We start from the raw sequence: 19,292 nt of genomic DNA on the forward strand, positions 1-19,292 counted from the left end.
TCCGCCAGGTGGGCAGGAGGACGCTAGACAAGACGGCCCCCCTTCCCAGAGGAGATTCACGCCACCTCTCCTCCTTCCCCTGGCCTGTGTCCTTCTGCAGCGCCCACCCGTCTCTCTCTCAGCATCCCAGGGCAAAAATTAAAAACGCCAGGCCACGGCCCAGGGGGAGGGGCTCCTTTTGGCAAAGGTGGGATGAGGCGGGGGGAGAGTCGGCGGCTCGGGACGGCTCCTCAGTCCGCTCCTGGCTTTCAGAGACTGGTGACCAGCTGCATTTGACCGTCTCCCTCCGGCACTGGGCCCTCTAAGCCGGCTTGAACCAAGTAGCCGTCAGTGCTCGGTCTCCGGACCTGGTAGTAGGCTTGGAGCTGGCTGCGGGGCACCAGGGCGGGCCGGTTGGTGTAGTAGATTTCGTTGATGGCTTGGGTGTGGGGGAGGATTTCCCCCACCGCCTCGGGGCTGCTGTCCGGGTAAGGGGAGTCTCTCAGGTTGGTCATACTGGTGTACAAGGAGTCCCTGTTGGGGGAGGGGGCCTGGCCGTCTCCGCCCTCGGTCAGGTCGGCCGTGCAGCTCTCGGACTCCTCCAGGTCGCTCTGGTAGAGGATCGACTGAGCCCGTTGCAGCAGCAGCGGCTCCTCCAGGGCCTTGTACATGAGTTCGATCTCCAGGTTCTCCTCCTGGCTCAGGGCTGGGCCCTCGGGCGCCGCCGCCTCCTCCTCGCCGGGCCCGCCGCCGCTGGGGGGGGCGGGCGGGCCGGAGGGGTTGCTGGGCTCGGCCGGGCCGGCCCCCCCCGGAGGGGGTGCCCCCTTGGCCATGCTGCCGGTGCCCCCGCGCAGGTTGTTGTGCACCAGCTCCGAGATGATCATCTTCTCGAAGGCGGCGGCGTCGCTGAGGTTGCGCCGGCAGTCGGCCATCTTGGCGCCCTCGGCCGGGAAGTCAGCACTGCGGAGGGAGTAGCTGTTGTTGAAGTTGCCGTTGAGGGGCAGGGTGTCCATGCCGCAGGCGTCCCGGCTGTTGTTCAGGGGGTGCTCTGCCGGGGGCGAGGCAGGGGAGAGAGAGAGGGGGAGTTAGTGGGGAGCGGGAGGGAGGCACCGGGGGGCGCTCCCGGGAATTAGTGGAAAAGGGCAGGGGGTAGGCGTGAGCAGGGAGCTCAGCGAGGGCTGGGTGGCAGGGTCGGAGGTCGCACCCCCACCCTCCATCACCGCCATGGGGGTGATTGGCCCAGAGCTCCCATATGGTGTCTGATCCAAGACTCATCAGCTCCCGGTGCCAGGCCGGACCCAGCCTCGGGGGTGGAAATGGGCCACGGTTGGTTCCCCCCCCACCATACACCCCCATCTTCAGCCAGAGCCAGGTGCTGCTTTGGGCTGGGCTTTCTGATGGGAGCTGAGAACCCAGCCCCCCAGATCTGGGGGTGGGGCACAAGCTGGCCGGACATAGCAGTGCCCCACTCCCCTGCTGGGTGGGGGACTGACTCCCCAATCCAGTCCTGTGCGCCTCCCCTAACACACATACCTGCCACCCCCCAACCTGCAACCAAGCCCGTGAGGGTCTGAGATAGTGGACCCCTTTCCTCCCGCCTCCAGCTCCAAAACATTGGGACCCCTAGTGCTGAGATCTGGGGGACCCATCGCCCGAGTTGGGGGCCCCCCCGTCCCTGCTCACAGAGAGCATTCTGCTGCTCAGGCGCATCATCGGGGACAAGGCTGCCTTGCTCTGAAACACCAAGTATTGACTGATGGTCAGATACTGGACTGTACAGACCAAAATGGTCCATCAGGAGGGTGATATGAGACTATAGGGACCATGGGGCTGATCTGGTTCAACAGGTGGGTAGTACAGGCCTATAGGGACCAGGGGTCCGATACGGCTCAGCAGGAGGGCGATACGGGACTATAGGGACCACAGGTACAATCGAGCCCAGCAGGAGGGCGATATAGATGCGTTCCCATAGGCCATTAAGACACGGTCCCAGCGACAATTGTTCAGAGTCTCCCTCTCTTGTCCAAGGCAGTGAATGCAAGCGTTGAACCCCATTATAGAACTGCCCAGAGCGCCCCCTGCTGGGAGAGGCCGGGACTGGAGTAGCTGGGAGCGCCCCCCACAGCCAGCATTCCCGCCTTGCTCCCCACAGCGCCCCCTGCTGGAGAGACCAGGCTCCACGCCAGCTCCTGGCTGCCTGCACCGTCATGTCCTGGCTCTGCCCCACCCCCAGCCTGCCAGTCAAACTAGCAATGAAGGAAACATTACTGCGAAATGGAACTGGAAAGGAGGGACGTACTGGACTCTCGGAAGCTCCCTGCAGGTGGCGCCAGCGAGTGGAGAGGGAGAGACAAGAGAGAGAAGGTTATAGGGCAGGCAGGGGACAGCACCCCAAAAGCAAACACTGACCCCCCTGCCCATGGACCTCTCTGTGCTTCCCTACAGCACCTCCTGCTGGGAGACGACAGGGCTGGAGTAGCCAGGAGCCCACCCCACAGCCAGTGCTCCCGTCCCACTCCCACAGCACCTCCTGCTGGGAGACGCCGGGGCTGGAGTAGCCAGGATCCCACCCCACAGCCAGTGCTCCTGTCTTGCTCCCCACAGCGCCCCCTGCTGAGAAAAGCGCAAGACTCGAGAACTCCCTTCTTGGGAGAAGATTTAAGGGGACCACACCACACCCCTACAGGGCTCCCCCCAAATACCGGGCAGGAAGGAAAGTGGGATCCCAGTGAGTGGGTCCCCTCCAGGGGTGTCCCCAGACCGGGTGTGTCCTCGCACCTGGGGGCGGATGAGGGGGGCCGGGGGTCTTACCTGGGGAGTTGAAGACGGGGGGCGAGGAGGGGTTGAAGCCCACGGACTCGGCGATGAGGGTGTTGTAGGGGCTGGTGCCGCCCCGGGTCTGCAGCACCGGGTTGGTCAGCAGGTGGTTCCCCATGGTCCCTGCACGGGCAGCAGAGGCAGGTGTCAGCTCCCCTGCGGGGCCCCCGCGGCCCCCCGAGCCCAAGGGGTAACGGGGAACGTATCCCCCCGCCCGCCGGGCACCCAGCCCACCCAGCACACCACGCTGAGCAGGGCTGGCTGGGGTGGTGCAGGGATCTGACGCCACCAAGGGAGAGAGTCCAGGGGCTGCAGAGAGCAGGGTGGGGGTTCTTGGGGGGGTATTACCTGGGTTCAGGGTGGGGGTACTGGGTGGGGGTGGTGGGTGGGAGGGTCTCACCTCGGTTCAGGGTGGGGGTGCTGGGCAGGGGGTGCTGGGTGGGGGGGTCTCACCTTGGTTCAGGGTGGGGGTGCTGGGCAGGGGGTGCTGGGTGCGGGGGTCTCACCTCGGTTCAGGGTGGGGGTGCTGGGCAGGGGGTGCTGGATTGGGGGTCTCACCTCAGTTCAGGGTGGGGGAGCTGGGCAGGGGGTGCTGGGTGGGGGGTCTCACCTCGGTTCAGGGTGGGGGTGCTGGGCAGGGGGTGCTGGGTGGGGGGGCCTCACCTCGGTTCAGGGTGGGGGTGCTGTTGATATCCCCCGCCATGAAGCTCGACTCCGTCTGTTTCCGGACGGTGTCGTTCCACATTCTCCGGATCCGACTCTGTGAGAGACACGGGGGGTGTTTGTCGGGGGGGGGGGGAGCTCAGACACTGACACCCCTGGCTGCCTGTCCCACCCCCAGAGACCCCAGCCCTGCCTGAGAGAGAGTCTGGCAACTCCCCCCCACCCCGCCCCCACCCCTAGCGAGGACTCTGTCCCCTGCCCCCCATCCCACCCCCTGCACTAGGTAAGGTTCTGTCCATCTGTCCCCAGCCCTAGGACGGGGTTCTGTACGTCTGTCCCCATTTGCCCCCCCACTCCGATCCCATCCCCAGCCCAGGGAGGGCTCCGTTCCCCGCCCCCACAGCCCAGGCAGGGCTCTGCCCCCCTGTACCTGCGTGCCCGTGTAGTAGCGGTTGTTGCTCCGAATGGCTGAAGTCTTGAGGGAGCCGAGTGTGGCCCCCGGGGGGCTGCGCAGACAGCAGGATGCGTGACGCAGGCATTTACTGAACTCCCTGTGCACCTGCGGGGGGGGGGGGGGGGGAGGGCGATGACCGGGGTTAGTGCACTGGGCTGGGAGACCCCCTGCTAGCCCAGCCCTGGGCTTCCCCTCCAGTTCTGCCGGTGCCCCTCACTCATGACCCGCAGCCCCTGCTAGCCCAGACCTGGGACCCCCCAGCTCTGCCGGTGCCCCTCACTCCCGACCCGCACCCCCTGCTACCCCAGCCCTGGGCTCCCCCCAGCTCTGCCGCTGCCCCTCTCCTGGCTGAGGGCAGTGCCTGACCTTCTTCTGCAGGGCACAGTGGAAGACGAAGATGAACATGCCCTGGAAGGCGTTGAAGGTGGTGAAGAGATAGGCCATGACGATGGACTCCTTGTTGATGAAGAGGAGGCCGAAGGCCCAGGTGAGTCCCAAGAGGAAGAGGAGAGCGATGGCGCCCAGCGCCCAGGACCTGCAGGGGAGAGACACAGAGAGTTACCCATGGCATCCTCCACACACTTCGCCCGGTGCTGAGGTGCAGCCACCTCTGGGGTGGGGAATGGGAGCTGTTTATACAGGGACCCCTCGCCTGGCACTGAGATGCAGCCACCTCGGGGGTCACCTGTGCCCTGTCCAGCTGGGGCTGTGGCCAGTGCAGTGTGTCCCCAGCTCCTCCCGGGGGCGGGGGCCTCAGTGGGGGGACCCCAGTGCCTGCCGACCTGGCCTCACTCACTTGATGTTGTCCAGGCGGCTGGAGTCGGGCTTGAGCACGGCCGTGCTGCGGCTCATCTTGTGCAGCGTGATCATGAGGAAGAGCAGGTTGACCTGGGGGCGGGGGAGCCGTGAGACCCCAGCTCTGCAACAGACCCGCCCCCTGCCCCTCCGCCCCCTGCCCCCGCTGGCTGTGAGGCCTCCTCTCCCCCAACCACTCGTGCAATCACTCCCCCAGCTGCCCCACATTGGGAGGGGCTGTGTCTTTGCCCCTCCCCCCACGACCCCTCTGGGAGGGGCTGTCTCTGGCCCTCCCCCCGTGCCGTGACCCCTCTGCCCCACTCTGAGAAGGGCTATGGGAGGCTTTCTTTTGCTGTTTGTACGGGGCCCATTTCTGTGAGCCAGGATATGGCTCCAATGGCCACTTAGTCCCCAGTGGGGGTTAGTGGGTTCTGGGAGGGGCTTTACCCAGAGACAGGTCAGAGCCAGGCCAATGAGACTGAGAGCTCTGGGCTGGGGTGTTGGGGTTAGAGTTAGGGGAGAACGCCCCCTGCGGTGTGAGGGGCCAGTGGCTGGAGCTGGTGGGAGGGGCTGGGGGGCTGGGACTCCTGGGTTCTAGCCCCGGCTCTGGGAGGGGAGTGGGGTCTAGTGGTTACAGCAGGTGGGGCTGGAAGCCAGGACTCCTGGGTTCTAGCCCCGGCTCTGGGAGGGGAGTGGGGTCTAGTGGTTACAGCAGGTGGGGCTGGAAGCCAGGACTCCTGGGTTCTAGCCCCGGCTCTGGGAGGGGAGTGGGGTCTAGTGGTTACAGCAGGTGGGGCTGGAAGCCAGGACTCCTGGGTTCTAGCCCCAGCTCTGGGAGAGGAGTGGGGTCTAGTGGTTACAGCAGGTGGGGCTGGAAGCCAGGACTCCTGGGTTCTAGCCCCGGCTCTGGGAGGGGAGTGGAGTCTAGTAGTTACAGCAGGTGGGGCTGGAAGCCAGGACTCCTGGGTTCTAGCCCCGGCTCTGGGAGGGGAGTGGGGTCTAGTGGTTACAGCAGGTGGGGCTGGAAGCCAGGACTCCTGGGTTCTAGCCCCGGCTCTGGGAGGGGAGTGGGGTCTAGTGGTCAGAGCAGGAGGGGCTGGGAGCCAGGACTCCTGGGTTCGATCCCCAGCTCTGGGAGGGGAGTGGGGTCTAGTGGTTACAGCAGGTGGGGCTGGAAGCCAGGACTCCTGGGTTCTAGCTCCACCTTGGCAGTGGGAATAATGATGCCGATCCCTTCCTGGGGGGTTGCCTGAGGCTGGGGGAGCAGCCTGTCACACTGCGGATGCCGGGACGTCTCTGCGCTCCCCCCACAGCACCTCTGGACTCACCACGATGATGAAGGAGACCGGGCCAATGAAGCTCCAGATGAAGTAATTGTCCACTCGGAGCCAGCAGCTGTGGGAAGTCGGGGAGGGAGTGTTAGCTACAGGCAAGCTGACTTGGTGGCCCCATGGGGGAGGACACCCAAATCTCCCTCACCCCTTCTGGGGCTGCCCCAGGAAGCTGGGCACTGCAGAGAAGCCCACCCAACAGCTATGGGGCACAAGGACCACTCTGGATTTCCCCCATATGCCTCAGCACTCATGCCACATCAATGCCAGTGCCCTGACCCTGACCAGGGCATATGGGTTTGTACTTTTTTGGTATTTTCCTAAAGGACGGTGAAGACTCATTGGACGGAAACACTTAAAACATGTTGATTTGCATTTAAATGTATCTGTTACACTCCATTGGGCTTGCTAAGCAGGACGATTCGCTCGATCTAGCCGAATTTATTGAAGCAAGTCTATAGCTTCACATGCGTCTCTTTAGACTCTTGCTTTTTACATTTTTGTATGATGTTAGAAAATGGTGAATGACGCATTTCTTATTCGCCAGAGTCATTTTTTACTCGGGATTTGTGTCAAGCTGCCTTGGGCTGGAAATTGGAATTCAATTAAAAAGGCACAATTTTTAAAATGCTTTTCATGATTTAGTTAAATAAAACTCCCTTAAACGTGCTGGGGAAAAAGCGAATTTCTCAAACCGTGGTTTCCATTTAAACCCGAATCAATTTATGAAACGAAGGGAGCGTTATCCGCAGTTAGTGAATCAAAGTGATTGTTTCTGGTCACCCTGCGCATCGAGATTTTAGAACTAGTAGATCTCATCCTCTCACACTTGGTTTTATTCACAGATTGGAAAAGGAAAACAAGCTCTCCTGCGTTTTCAGCTCCCAGTTTGGTTTTCAACTTTGAATGAACTGAACTGAACTCGTTTGATAAAATGCAAGGAAGCACACAGATAAGGCTACTGCTATCACAAGCTGGTTTAGTTCTTCAACAAATTCCAGTTCCAGGTGCTGAGCCAGTGACTTCCACCACTTCAGGGGGTTTGACTTTCTTTAAAGTTTGGCAGCAAACGTTTACTGCTGCCTATTATTTTTGTAATTTGATTACAATTATTGTAATAGATCAGAATACGTTTAGGCCTTAACATCAGTTTGTCAATTTCAAATTTAATTTTGAATAGCTTTGTTTTTATAGAGAAACAGGGAATTAATTTCAAAAATGAGATTTAAAATTTTTTTTATGTCAATTTTTATCCAACCTGCTGCTGGGACTCACACCCATTGGGGTCATAGCCCCGCCCATCTGGGCACTCATGCCCCGCCCACTAGCACTCATGCCTTCTCTGTGCCATAGCCCCACCCTCCACCACTCATGCCCCATTGCTGTCTTAGTCCTGCCCCACCCCATCACTCACACCCCATCAGTGCCTTAGCCCCGCTCCCGGCACTCCCGCCCCATCAGTGCCTTAGCCCTGCCCCCAGCACTCCCACCCCATCAGTGCCCCGCCCCTGGCATTCACACCCCATCAGTGCCTTAGCCCCGCCCCCAGCACTCCCACCCCATCAGTGCCCCGCCCCTGGCATTCACACCCCATCAGTGCCTTAGCCCCGCCCCCAGCACTCCCGCCCCATCAGTGTCTTAGCCCCGCCCCCAGGACTCACGCCTTGTCGGTGCCGTAGCTGCGGTAGTCAATGGCGGCGGCGATGCCCACCACGAGGGCCGGGAAGCAGTAGCCGCCCAGGTAGTAGTACTTCTTGCGGGAGTACTCGCTCTCGAAGACCTCCACCAGCATGAGGTAGAGGTGCACGCCCTCCAGGCACATCCAGGAGAAGGCTGCCAGGAAAAAGTAATGCAGCAGCCCCGCGAAGATGGGGCAGGCGATCTGGGGAGGGGGAAGAGGGACAAGGGGGTTAGCGATACACACAGGGATCCCTCGCCCAGTGCAGAGATGCAGCCGCTTCTGGGGTGTGGCACATGGGGACTGTTTATACAGGGATCCCTCGCCCGGTGCTGAGATGCAGCTGCCTCTGGGGTGGAATGCGGGGCCTGTTTAAGATCCTTACAGCAACACAATCATGAAAGAGGGGACACCAGAATGAAACTGCAGGGAATTTTTAGGGGAGGCGGAATGAATGCCCGGCCGGCCATTCCTGCAGCATAGTGCTTCCTAGTGCCACGCTGGGGCCCTGGGGTCAGCCGTGAGGGCCAGGGCAGGGCGCTCCCTGCTGGGCCCCACCTCATACTGCGTCTTGTCAATGCCGATGAGGAAGAGGAGCTCGGCGAGGAAGAGGCTGATGCAGAGGTTCTTGTGGATGGTGTTGCGGTCAGTCTGCAGCCCGCGCAGGAAGCAGAAGGTGGAGATGCAGATGGCCAGGCACACCAGCGAGATGACGATGCCCACCCAGGTGATCACCGACAGCAGCAGCTCGTTGATACGGCCCTGGTACTGGGGCGGAAGGAGAAGGGGGGTTAGGACGGGCGCCCCCGGGGCTGTTGTGCTGCGGGGGAGCCACTGCCCAAAGCCGGAGCTCGCCCCAGCACCCTGGGGTGCTCCCCTCCAGGCACCCCTCCTCCATCTCACCAGGGATCCTCCCCACTTCTGGCGCCCCCCTATCCCCCTGGGGATTCTCCCCCTCCCCTCCTAACCTGGACAATTCAAAGATGCACCCCCCCCCCACCTCTGCCATTGCTCCAGCAATGCCTCCCCTGCCCAGCACCCTCCTTCCTCTTTGCCCCTTTGCCGACACCCTCCCCCCCACACGCCAGCAGGAGCCATCAGCTGGGATTGGAGCTGGGACGTTCTGCAACTTGAGCTAAAGGAGCAGTAGGCTGTTATCCTCCGACCAGCCACTAGAGGGGGGCAGTGTACACAGACCAGCCGCTGGGGGGGACACACACTGTGCACAGACCAGTCTCTTAGGGGAGGGGAGGGGACAGCGTGCACAGAGCAGCTGCGGGACCGAGGGGACAGTGCACACCGACCAGCCTCTGGGGGGTGACGCTGTGCTCAGACCAGCCGAGGTGCCCCCGGTGCCCGCCCTGCTCCCGAGCCCAGGCCCTTACGATCTCGCGGTGCGCCATGAGCACGGCGAAGTTGGTGAGGTGGCTGCAGGCGCAAGTCGTGTGCGTCTTGTTGGTCTCCACCAGGCGGCAGCCCTGCGTTGACCAGTAGCCCATCATGGAGCGCTCCGAGTAGTTCCAGAAGGAGCAGTTGGCGTTGAAGTGGTTCTTCGCCTGTGGGGAGCAGCCGGGGGGGACGCGTCAGTGACAACGGAGGTGATGGGAGCTCGAGCATCACAGGGGACCCAGGTACGGGGGGGGGGGTATAGAAGGACGGCGGGATACACTGGAATTCGTGCGTCCAGATTCTCATTGAGAGCACCCCAGCAGCACAGCGCCCCCTGGTCCCAGGCTGGGGTGTGTATGGGGACGGGGCACAGCCAGGACATTGGGGGCAGCGCCTCAGCAGTCCAGTGCCCCCTGGTGGCTGGGGCGTGTCTCACCTCCAGGTGGGAGAGGGTGAAGATGACGGGGTCCATGAGGAAGACGCGGCTGGACTCCTTGTTGATGGAGGCGGCGATGACCTGCGAGTTGACGACCAGGGCAGGGCTGGGGGCGCCCGCCTCCCCGCTCATCTTGACTGTGGCGTTCTCGGTGGAGAGGAAGAAGCCCAGGTTGTTGTAGAGGATGAAGACCACCTTGACCACCCCTGGGGAGGAGAGGAGGGTGGTTAGTGCCGCTCCCTGGGGTTCCCCCCATGCCCAGGGCGGGGGCCTGGCCCCCCACTCACCATTGCGGCTGTTCTGCTTGATGGTTTTGGCCGAGAGCTGGATGGAGTTCTCGCTGGCGTACTCCTGCGGGAAGACCAGCTCCTGCACCTGCCCCTCCGTGTTCAGCACTGTCACCTCCAGCACTGTGGGGGGAGAGCCATGGGGGGGGGGGGCGTGCTGCCTCAGCGACGCAGCCAGGCCGTCCCGCACACGCATCGCACGCACATGCATCCATCCTGCATCCGCATCCGCCCTGCACACACATCCACCCCGCACACGCATCTGTCCTGCACCCACAGCCGTCCTGCACACACATCGCATGCACATGCATCTGTCCCGCACACGCATCCACCCTGCACACGCATCGCACACACACGCTTCCGTCCTGCATCGGCATCCACCCCCGACACGCATCCGTCCTGCACAAGCATCCATCCCACACATTAATCCATCCTGCACCCGCAGCCGTCCTGCACACTCATCACACGCATCCATCCTGCACACGCATTGCACATGCATCCATCCTGTACACACATCCATCCTGAACATGCATTGCATGCACATGCATCTGTCCTGCACATGCGTCACACACACACACATCCATCCTGCACACGCATCCATCCTGCACATGCAGCTGACCCGCGCACACATCTGTCCTGCACACACATTGCACACGCGTCCGTCCTGCGCATGCATTGCACGCACATCTGTCCCGCACATCCATCCATCCTGCACATGCGTCCATCCTGCACATGCATTGCACGCACATCTGTCCCGCACATCCATCCATCCTGCACATGCATTGCACGCACATCTGTCCCGCACATCCATCCATCCTGCACATGCATTGCACGCACATCTGTCCCGCACATCCATCCATCCTGCACATGCATCCATCCTGCACATGCATTGCACGCACATCTGTCCCGCACATCCATCCATCCTGCACATGCATTGCACGCACATCTGTCCTGCACATGGGTGGAGTTTGCTCTGAGAAACACCAGCTGCCCCAGCCACCCACCAGACCCCCCTTTACCATGCTGTGAATCAGGGTCACCCACCGATCCAATCCCTGGAGGACCCAGGAATCTGGGCAAGAGGCCAAGCTCAAGCTCATCTTCCCCACCTGCCTATTGGTTCCTGCCTATTGGTATTGGGGATAGTGGGGTCTCTGCCACTGTGGGCCAGGATCGGCCTTGCGGACCCCCCCTTCCACCTCCCTAACCCTAGAGGACCCAGGCATCCAGGTGAGAGGCCTGACCCAGAATGAGCTTTCCCTTCTGCCTCTTGGGGACCAGGACGCTGGGGATACAAGGGGATTATTGGGGTCTCTGCCTTTTTGGGCCAGGATGAGCGTTCCTGCCACCCCCCCCATCACTACTCCCACTGATCCCTGGAGGACCCAGGCATCCGGGCATCGGGGGGGCCACTCACCCACGTTCTGCCGGGTGGTGACGAAGCGCGCGGGCTCCTTGACGTTGTCGGCCAGCAGGAAGGCGCCCTCCTCCAGGATGTCCAGCAGCATGGTGGCCGTGTGCACCTGCTCCGTGGCGTTCATGTCCTTCCACGACTCCAGCGCCTCGGGCCGCAGCAGATTGTCCACGGTCTCCACCACAGCCTGGGGGGGGCGTGTGTGTGTGTGACACGGCTCAGCCCCGCGCTGGGCCCCACACCCAAGAGGGGAGCCGGGGATGGCAGACCCCGGGGTTCCCTTGGGCGGGGCAAGCTCCCCTCTACAGCCGCAGCCCCTTCTCTCGCCCCCCAGCCTGCCTGCCCCGATGCCCCAGGGCACCAGAGCTACCCCCACCCCAATCGGAGCAACCGCTCGGCCTCCTCCCCGTGCCCCCTTGGCTCAGGGCTAGGGGGGTGAGTGGGTGTCTCTCTTGGCCAATAGCCAGCCCTGGAATGGGGGCTCCACCTCTGCCAAGCTGGGGTTGGGAGACTGACAATCTTGCTCAGTCTCTAGAGTTTAGACGGAAAATTTGTTTTTATTTCTTAGGTAACAAACTTGGATCTCAATGCCGGCTACTAACGTTGAGCTCTATGGCTGCTACTTCTAATCACTTACAGTCGGTCTCCCTGGAGTTAACAAATCTGGTTTACATTTGACCCAAAACAGTGGGGCTTTGGTTGAAGTGCTGGGGGAATCTCAGCTCAGGTTAACAGGGGCTGTTGCAGATCCACTGCCCTTTGGTTGGAGCGATGAACTGATCAAGGAGATTGCACTGTCCAAGGGAGCCTTGAGCAGTGTCAGACGGTATATTTCTGGGGTGCGAGGCCGGGGTCTGAGGTGACTGGCAGATGCCTCTCTCTGTACGATTCATGAGTGGCTCAGGGAGCTTTCACACAATCTAGCTGGGTGTGGGGCTCACATGCTGATGGCTGAGTGATCAGAGCGCCGGGAGGGGTTTGCTGCTTGTCACTGGCAAAGCTTTGTGTGAGACAGCCCAGGCTGGAGAGTTAAGGGGGCTCAACGGTCCCACAGTTCCAGGTTGTACCCCAGGCTCCCATCACAATTCCCCTCTCACTCCGTGGTGTAAATCCGGAGTAAACTCATTGGGGCCGATTCCTCTCTCATCCCCTGGTGTAACTCCATTGGGGGCGACTCCCCACTCAGTCCCTGGTGTAAATCTGGAGTGACCCTCCTGAAATCAGTTATGTTGCTGGCAACCTGGTGTAAGAGCAGGGCACTCTCCGGGCCGAGAGCCCCGTAACTAGCTGCCCATCTGTGGCGGTTTCTCGGGGGCCAGCTGATTAGTGTTGGGGAGCCTAGGAGCCCCCCCACTCACCTTGATGTAGTCTTTACAGGTCCGCTCTCGCTTGTGCATCTGAAGGCGCCAGACACGTGGAAGGCAGAGCAGGAAGGGAAGCGGGGAACAGACAAGAAGGAACGGTCAGGGCCAGATCCCAGCACCGAGGGTCCGGGCTTTGATTCTCTGGGGTACGTTCCCACCTTGGGGCCTTGGAGCCAAATCTGCGCTTCCTGCATCAGATCCCTGCTAGCCCCAGTGTCAGTCACAGGTACCGGTCGATAACCATTGGGTAACTATCTGACAACGAGCCAATACCCATTGGGTAACTAGCCATTAATGATTGAGTAACTAGCCTATAACTAGCCAATAACCATTGGGTAACTAGCTGATAACCACTGAGTAACTAGCTGATAACTAGCCGATGACCACTGGGTAACTAGCTGACAACCACTGAGTAACTAGCCAATAACTAGCCGATAACCATTAGGTAACTAACTGATAACCATTGGGTAACTAGCTGATAACTAGAGGCAATGACCATTGGGTAACTAGCTAATGACCACTGAGTAACTAGCCAATAACTAGCCAATAACCACTGGCTAACTAGCTAAAATTAGCCAATCTTTGTTCGATAACTAGCCGATGGCCACTGGGTAACTAGCTGAGTGCAATGGGGCCTGTCGCCAATTCCAGCTGTGACCCCTGGAGTGAGTGGGGGGCCCAGGCTTTCAAAAGCCAGCCGGCTGCCAGTGGCTGGTGAGAAGAACGACCCCCTGAAAAGAGCGCATCACACTGTGACCCAGCGGGCTGGCCCCCAGCGACGGTGGGACAGCAGTTCGTGAAGGAACGTCACCACGTCATGGCGTCGGATGAAGAGTTGTCATCTCGTGATGTGACGCAGTGTCACAAAACCCGTCAGCACATTGTGACATAACGTAGGCGGCTCCAGTAGGAAGCCTCACGTCCCGATGGCATGTGAGGACACTACAGAGGAGCACCCTCCCGTCGCGGCACCATGTGATGACATCACAAAGACCCCTAACGTCGTCGTAAATCATGATGACACCATTAAGAAGTCAGGATGATATCAACATACAGAAACGGCCCCGCATGGGGACACTGCAGGGGTTGGCACGGAGGAATAGACCTTTCTCTGTGTGATGGGATGTGAGAGATGCCCTGGCATAGGGGGTGGGGTGGTTCCATAGGGCTCCCCCTTAGTGGGTTAACCACACAGGCCCTGCCAGAGCACCCACAGCCTGGGTGCCCCAGAGCTAACCTACGTGGACACCTCCCTACAGCCTGTTGCCTGGGTAGCATTATCCTCATTTACAGATGGGGAAACTGAGGCACAGAATGGCAGAAGTGACTCGCCCAAGGTCACCGTCAGTGACAGAACCCAGGAGCCCTGACTCCCAGTCGCCTGCACCTTGTTGTAGTTCTTGCCAGCCGACTCCCTCTCGATGGGGCGCAGCGCCTGCAGCTGGGCGTCCAGGATGTCCAGCAGCTGCTCCATCAGCTTGACGGAGGAGCTGACGTCGCCGGCGTAGATGGGTCCCCGCGTGTGCCGTGCCAGCTCGCTGGCAATGTTGGCCGCATTCTCCCCGCTCTTGATCTGCCGGGACAGGGGGAAGAGACCCTGATCAGCCCCGGGGAGCCGGGTGCCAGGCCCAGTTCTCCCCACACAGGGTAGGAGTGCCCCCTGCCCTGCCCCCGCAGGGTACAAGCGACCTGCCGGATCCTGCCCCATAGGGTAGGAACCATGCTCCCCCCAGGCCCTTTGTAGGGTACAAGCCATGCCCTGGGTCCCACTCTGTAGGGTACGAGTGATGCCCCCCAGCTCCCACATAGGGTATGAGTGGTGACCCCCCAAAGCAGAGAGGCGAGTATGGAGGGCACAGTAGGCATGGGGGCACAGGGAGGGTGGGGGAAAGGCGGGGGCCACGGTACCTTCTGTGCCACCTGGTTGACCCAGGGGCTGGTGCAGTTGCTGAGGTCGGGGCCGCGCGGGTTCCAGATCCCCAGGGCCGGCAGGCACTGGAAGGAGGCAATTCCTGCGGGCAGAGAGGGAGGCGGGAGGCACCGGAGAAGGGGAGAAGGGAGACGGCGGGGTCCCCTGTCAGCTTAGCCCAGCCCCAGATTCCCCAGTGTAGGCAGGGCCCATCCACGCCCCTTAAGGGGTACGTGGGCTTTGGGGGGGCTCTGCTTTGGGGCGGGTGCAGTGCCTGAAAAGGCAGCAGTTCCCCCCTTTGTGTGGCCACGTCGCCCTCTAGGGGTCAGGCTGGGAGTTACCACGCAGTTCCCACACCACGGACTCAGCCCCATGCTGCTCAGGTCAGCGAAACAGGGGCAGAGCAGGAGAGAGAACCCAGGAGTCCTGGCTGGCACCCAGACCCTGCTGTAACCACTACAGCCCACTCCCCTCCCAGAGATGGGGAGAGAACCCAGGAGTCCTGGCACCTAGCCCCCCGCTCTACCCACTAGACTCCACTCTCCTTGTCTTCCCTGCTGGTCGGCAGACTCTGAGGGGGGTCAATGCCATCCCGCTGCCCCCCCCAGCCGCCCGTTACCTCTGGTGCCCTTGGGGCAGGGCCGCTCCACCAGCATGCCCTGCTGCGTGGCCGGCCACTGGACCCGTCTGACCTCCTTGGGCTCGCAGAAGAGCTCGGGGGAGACGTGCTGGTTGGAGGAGGGGGGCTTGCGGGTGCTGGGGGCAGCGGCCGTGATGGGGTGCAGCTCCGTGCCCTTCTGGTTGATGGCGCCGATGGGGTGGGTGGTGAGGGGGGCCCTGCGCACCGTGGTGGTGGCGGCGGGCGAGGCCGTGGTGGTGACCGTGGTGGGCCGCACAGTGGTGGTGGTGCTGAGCGGCGTGGAGGTGACAGGGCCTGGGGGCGGGAGGAGGGAGGTTAGAGACCCAGACACCCCATCTATGGCCCTGGGACCCCCCAAGTGCCCCGTCCTCCCTACGGCCCTGGGAACCCCCCCACTCCTCCACCCTCCCTCCGGCCCTGGAATCCCCCCCAGTGCCCTGCCCACTCTATGGCCCTGGGAACCCTCCCCTCCCCCTCCCTCCCTCTGGCCCTGAGAACCCACCTAGTCCCCCCCCCACCATAGCCCTGGTAACCCCCTGAGTCCCCACACCCTCATGGCCCTGGTAACCTGCCCCCAGTTCCCCCCCCCCATTATGGTCCTGGGAACCCTCTACCCCAGTCCCCCACTCCTGTCCACAGCCCTGGGAACCACCCCCCTTAAGGACCCCATCTCCACTCAGAGCCGTGGGAACCCCCAATCCGGACATCCCATGGCTCCCTGGACCCTGTGCACATGCCTGGTTCCCCTCCCCCAGACACGATCATGCACAACCCTGAACTCCCCCCTGCCCCCCCCCCCACACCCCATGTCCCCCCTTTGGTTCCCATATGCCCCCTGGTAATCCCACCCGCCCCCCACCTGGACCCCTTCTGCCCGCCCCCGGGCTCCACCCCCTTTTGACCCTTCCAACAGCCCTGCGACCCCCCCCCCCACACACATGAGACCTTTCCCCCCACCCAGGCCCCTGACACCACACACCCAAGTCCCTGAGACACCCCCCCATGAGCCCCTGTGGGCCCCTCCCCATGAGACCCACCCCCCAATGATGATCCACCACAATTTCCCTCCAGACTCCTCTACAGCCTCCTCTGAGTCCCCACAAATCCCACAGAGCCCCCCATGCCACTGACTCCCTTGGAGCCCCCCACAGCCCCCCGAAAACCCTCTCACAGGATCCCCCTGAAACCCTCCACCCCCTGAACTCCACACAGAGCTCTGAGCCCTTCTGAGGCCTTCCAGGAGCCCTCCCCAACCCCCAGACATCTCCAGCCAACCCCCCCACTGCTACGAGCCTCCCTCCGAATAGCCCCCAAACCCCCAAGTTCTGAAGGGCTGCGCCCCCTCCCCCACCCGAGGAGAGGAGACATTTGGGTTCCCCCGCTGGTGGGGCCGGGCTGTGACCCCACCATTGGGGGTGGTTCTCCTAGCTCTCTCACAAGCCCTGCCCCCCGAGGGGCTGGTGGTGCCAGTGGGGGGGGGGGGTCGCGCTCACCCGTGCTGGGGTCGGGGGGCCCGAACTCCAGGGCGTAGCGCACCACGAAGTAGTTGTTCCAGACGTAGAGCTGGTTGTCGCGGGGGTTGTAGTCCACGGAGGAGACGTACTGGTAGGGGTTGGGGAAGGCCAGCGAGACGGGCTCCTCCCGGTTGAGGTTGGTGTTGAAGGCGTAGTCCACGCGGTTGCCGGCGGCCTCGCTGTCGTCGTCCACGTAGACGGAGCGCACCACGTACAGCACCCCGCACACCATGAAGGCGTTGGAGGCCGAGCGCTTGTCATAGCCCGTCTCCCAGGTACCCTCGAAGCGCAGGGTGTAGGGGTTGAGCTGGCTCACCACCAGCCGCCCGTTGTTGCCCTCGGTGGCGTAGATGACCCACAGCCCGTTCTCGTCCACGGCCAGGTCGATGTCGGTCTTGCCCCCCCAGCGGTAGGGTGAGGTGTCATGGTAGTTGGCCGTGTTGATCACCGTCTCGCCGCTCTTGATGCGGGTCCGCAGGTCGTACTTGATGATGTTCCGGGTCCGCTCCTTGTTGTAGAAGACGGCCCCGTCGTACACCACGAAGCCCGTGCCGTCCACGCGGTTGGGCAGCCGGTAGGTGGTGGTGTGGCGGGCGCCCACGTAGTCCTCCCACGAGGCGTACTCTGTCAGCGTGTCCGTCCGGTAAGGAATCCACGGCATGACGTAGATCCGGTCGCCGGCTTGCAGTGGGTCTTTGCACCAGGCGCCCGACTGATGCTCTGATTCGTGGGTGGACGTGGCCTCCAGCACCTTCTGTAGGGTCCCCGGGCAAACGAATACTGGGGGGGGGAGGGAGCAGAGAGGGGAGGGAGATTGGGGCAAGTGGGGAGGGGGGAAGAGGAGGATCAAGAGAGCGAGCGAGCGATAGAATGAGAGACAGAGAGAGAAAGAAAGAGAGAAAAGAGAAGAAAGAATAAATTTGTAACAGGCTGTCGGCTGGAGGAATGAAAATCAACGCTCGGTTCCGAGATCAGCTGCAGTCATGGGTGATTCATCTCTGTTACTGGGCAGAGAGTGCTTGGAGGGTACTTTTGGGGGGGCGTGGGAAGGCAGGGGGGCATTGTGAAGGACAGGGGATGGGGGGGAACCCAGATCTAAAGAAAGAAAAGAATTTGGAAGGGTGTGGCCTGCCCGATCTCAGCGTAAAGGCAGCGTGGGCACTTGCTCCGGAGAGCGGGGGTCAGCCGCCCCAGTTGTCGAGGGACGTGGCACGGGCCGGGCCGGCCCTGCTGGAACCGGGTCTGGTTTCACAGCCAGCCCGAACACCACGGGGCACGGCCGGCTCCCTGCCATCCTGCACGGGGGGTGACTAATTTACACTGGCACAAAGGGAGGGTGAAATGTCACCGCGTCAGAAAGGGCTGGGGGGAGGGGCAGACCCTCGGCTGGGCAGGATCCCATGGACTCCAATGGAGCGATGAGATCTGGCCCATTTGCTGATGACTGCCCAGGCAGCCCAGAGTCTGGTCCCCGGCTTTGTGATACAGGGTTTCTCGGAGGGACCCCAGATTAGCTCCGGTAAATGAAGAATGCTGGGGAAAAGGCAGGGAGCGATCAGCTGGTGGTTGGAAGGACCCTGCCTAGCTCTTAGCTGATTCTCCCGCCTGGCTGGGAGCCAGGTCAGCACTATAATCTGAATCTTAATAGGTGGGGAAACTGAGGCACAGAGGAGCAAAGTGACTTCCCTCAAAGGGAAGTCAGTGGAAGAGCTGGGGATAAAACCCAGGAGTCCTGACTTCCAGCCCCTCCAATAGGATCCCACTTCCTTGAGGAGGTAGGAATAAAAGCCAGAAATCCTGATGGCCAGCCCCCTACCCTAATCACTAGGCTACACTCCCACAGCTGTGAATAGAACCCAGGAGTCCTGGCGCCCAGCCCCGCTCTAACCACTAGACCCCACTCCCCTCTGGTTAACATTCTTCCAGATTCTCCCGCTGTCGCCAGATATTCTTCAGGCGAGAAATCCTTTCCCCTCGGAAGGCGGGATGAGGGGGTAATGGACGCGTCCCCCCCTCTAGCCCCTGTTCCTACACACTGATTGGAGTGACACCGATCTGAGGGTGGGGACACACAGTTGGAATGAAAAATAAGCAAAGCAAAAGATCCAACATTTTGCCAATTCAAAAGGAATAGCGGCAGAGCCCTGGTTGGGATCCTGTGTCCAGCAGACGTCTCGCTGGGCGTGGGGGGGGGGGGTTAAGGGGGTGTCCCATGGCCCTGGGGGGCAGGGAAGGGTTAGTGTAGAACCCTGCAGAGAGATCCTGCCCCTTGGAAAGATTCTGGGATCAGCAGCTGTGGGGTTAGCAGACGGTGCCGGATTCCCTCCTGGGACGAACAGCTGATGGAAGGAGGACAGAAGATCAAAGCAGTCTGGTCTGCTCCCCACCCCCAGACCCCCATGCTCCCACATCTCGCCCCACCCTGGACGTCTCTGGAGTGACCTTAACAGCCAGGTTTGATTCAGATCAGCATGAGTCATGAGAACTGGTGCACATGGGGTGGGGTGGTGAAGGGACAGCCAGGGGAGATGGAGGGCAGGGGGTGGGGTGAGACAGCGAGCAGAACCCCCCTCCCCACCCAGATGTGACCTGGAAGGATCTTGGGTTCCGAGCCAAGAGGAA

The 19,292-nt window shown here is 61.6% G+C and overlaps 1 protein-coding gene across 2 annotated transcripts in view; it reads right to left on the minus strand.

Moving 5' to 3' along the window:
* Positions 1 to 248: 248 nt before the first annotated feature.
* The window catches only part of ADGRL1 (adhesion G protein-coupled receptor L1), a 51,663-nt gene continuing 32,619 nt past the window's right edge, over positions 249 to 19,292 (minus strand). For both annotated transcript variants that reach the window (XM_065419654.1, XM_065419655.1), the window contains 19 exons: positions 16,650 to 17,450; positions 15,136 to 15,450; positions 14,516 to 14,619; positions 13,995 to 14,180; positions 12,602 to 12,640; positions 11,247 to 11,430; positions 9,830 to 9,952; positions 9,543 to 9,748; positions 9,103 to 9,273; positions 8,276 to 8,485; positions 7,701 to 7,921; positions 6,037 to 6,103; positions 4,710 to 4,801; positions 4,280 to 4,448; positions 3,890 to 4,018; positions 3,460 to 3,556; positions 2,791 to 2,919; positions 2,279 to 2,296; positions 249 to 1,027 (listed from right to left, as the gene is read on the minus strand). In XM_065419654.1, the coding sequence (XP_065275726.1) occupies positions 249 to 1,027; positions 2,279 to 2,296; positions 2,791 to 2,919; positions 3,460 to 3,556; positions 3,890 to 4,018; positions 4,280 to 4,448; positions 4,710 to 4,801; positions 6,037 to 6,103; positions 7,701 to 7,921; positions 8,276 to 8,485; positions 9,103 to 9,273; positions 9,543 to 9,748; positions 9,830 to 9,952; positions 11,247 to 11,430; positions 12,602 to 12,640; positions 13,995 to 14,180; positions 14,516 to 14,619; positions 15,136 to 15,450; positions 16,650 to 17,450 (4,040 nt within the window). The remainder of the gene's footprint in view (positions 1,028 to 2,278; positions 2,297 to 2,790; positions 2,920 to 3,459; positions 3,557 to 3,889; positions 4,019 to 4,279; positions 4,449 to 4,709; positions 4,802 to 6,036; positions 6,104 to 7,700; positions 7,922 to 8,275; positions 8,486 to 9,102; positions 9,274 to 9,542; positions 9,749 to 9,829; positions 9,953 to 11,246; positions 11,431 to 12,601; positions 12,641 to 13,994; positions 14,181 to 14,515; positions 14,620 to 15,135; positions 15,451 to 16,649; positions 17,451 to 19,292) is intronic.

Source organism: Emys orbicularis, chromosome 19 (genome assembly GCF_028017835.1).
Source record: "Emys orbicularis isolate rEmyOrb1 chromosome 19, rEmyOrb1.hap1, whole genome shotgun sequence".
Taxonomy (NCBI): Eukaryota; Metazoa; Chordata; order Testudines; family Emydidae; genus Emys; species Emys orbicularis.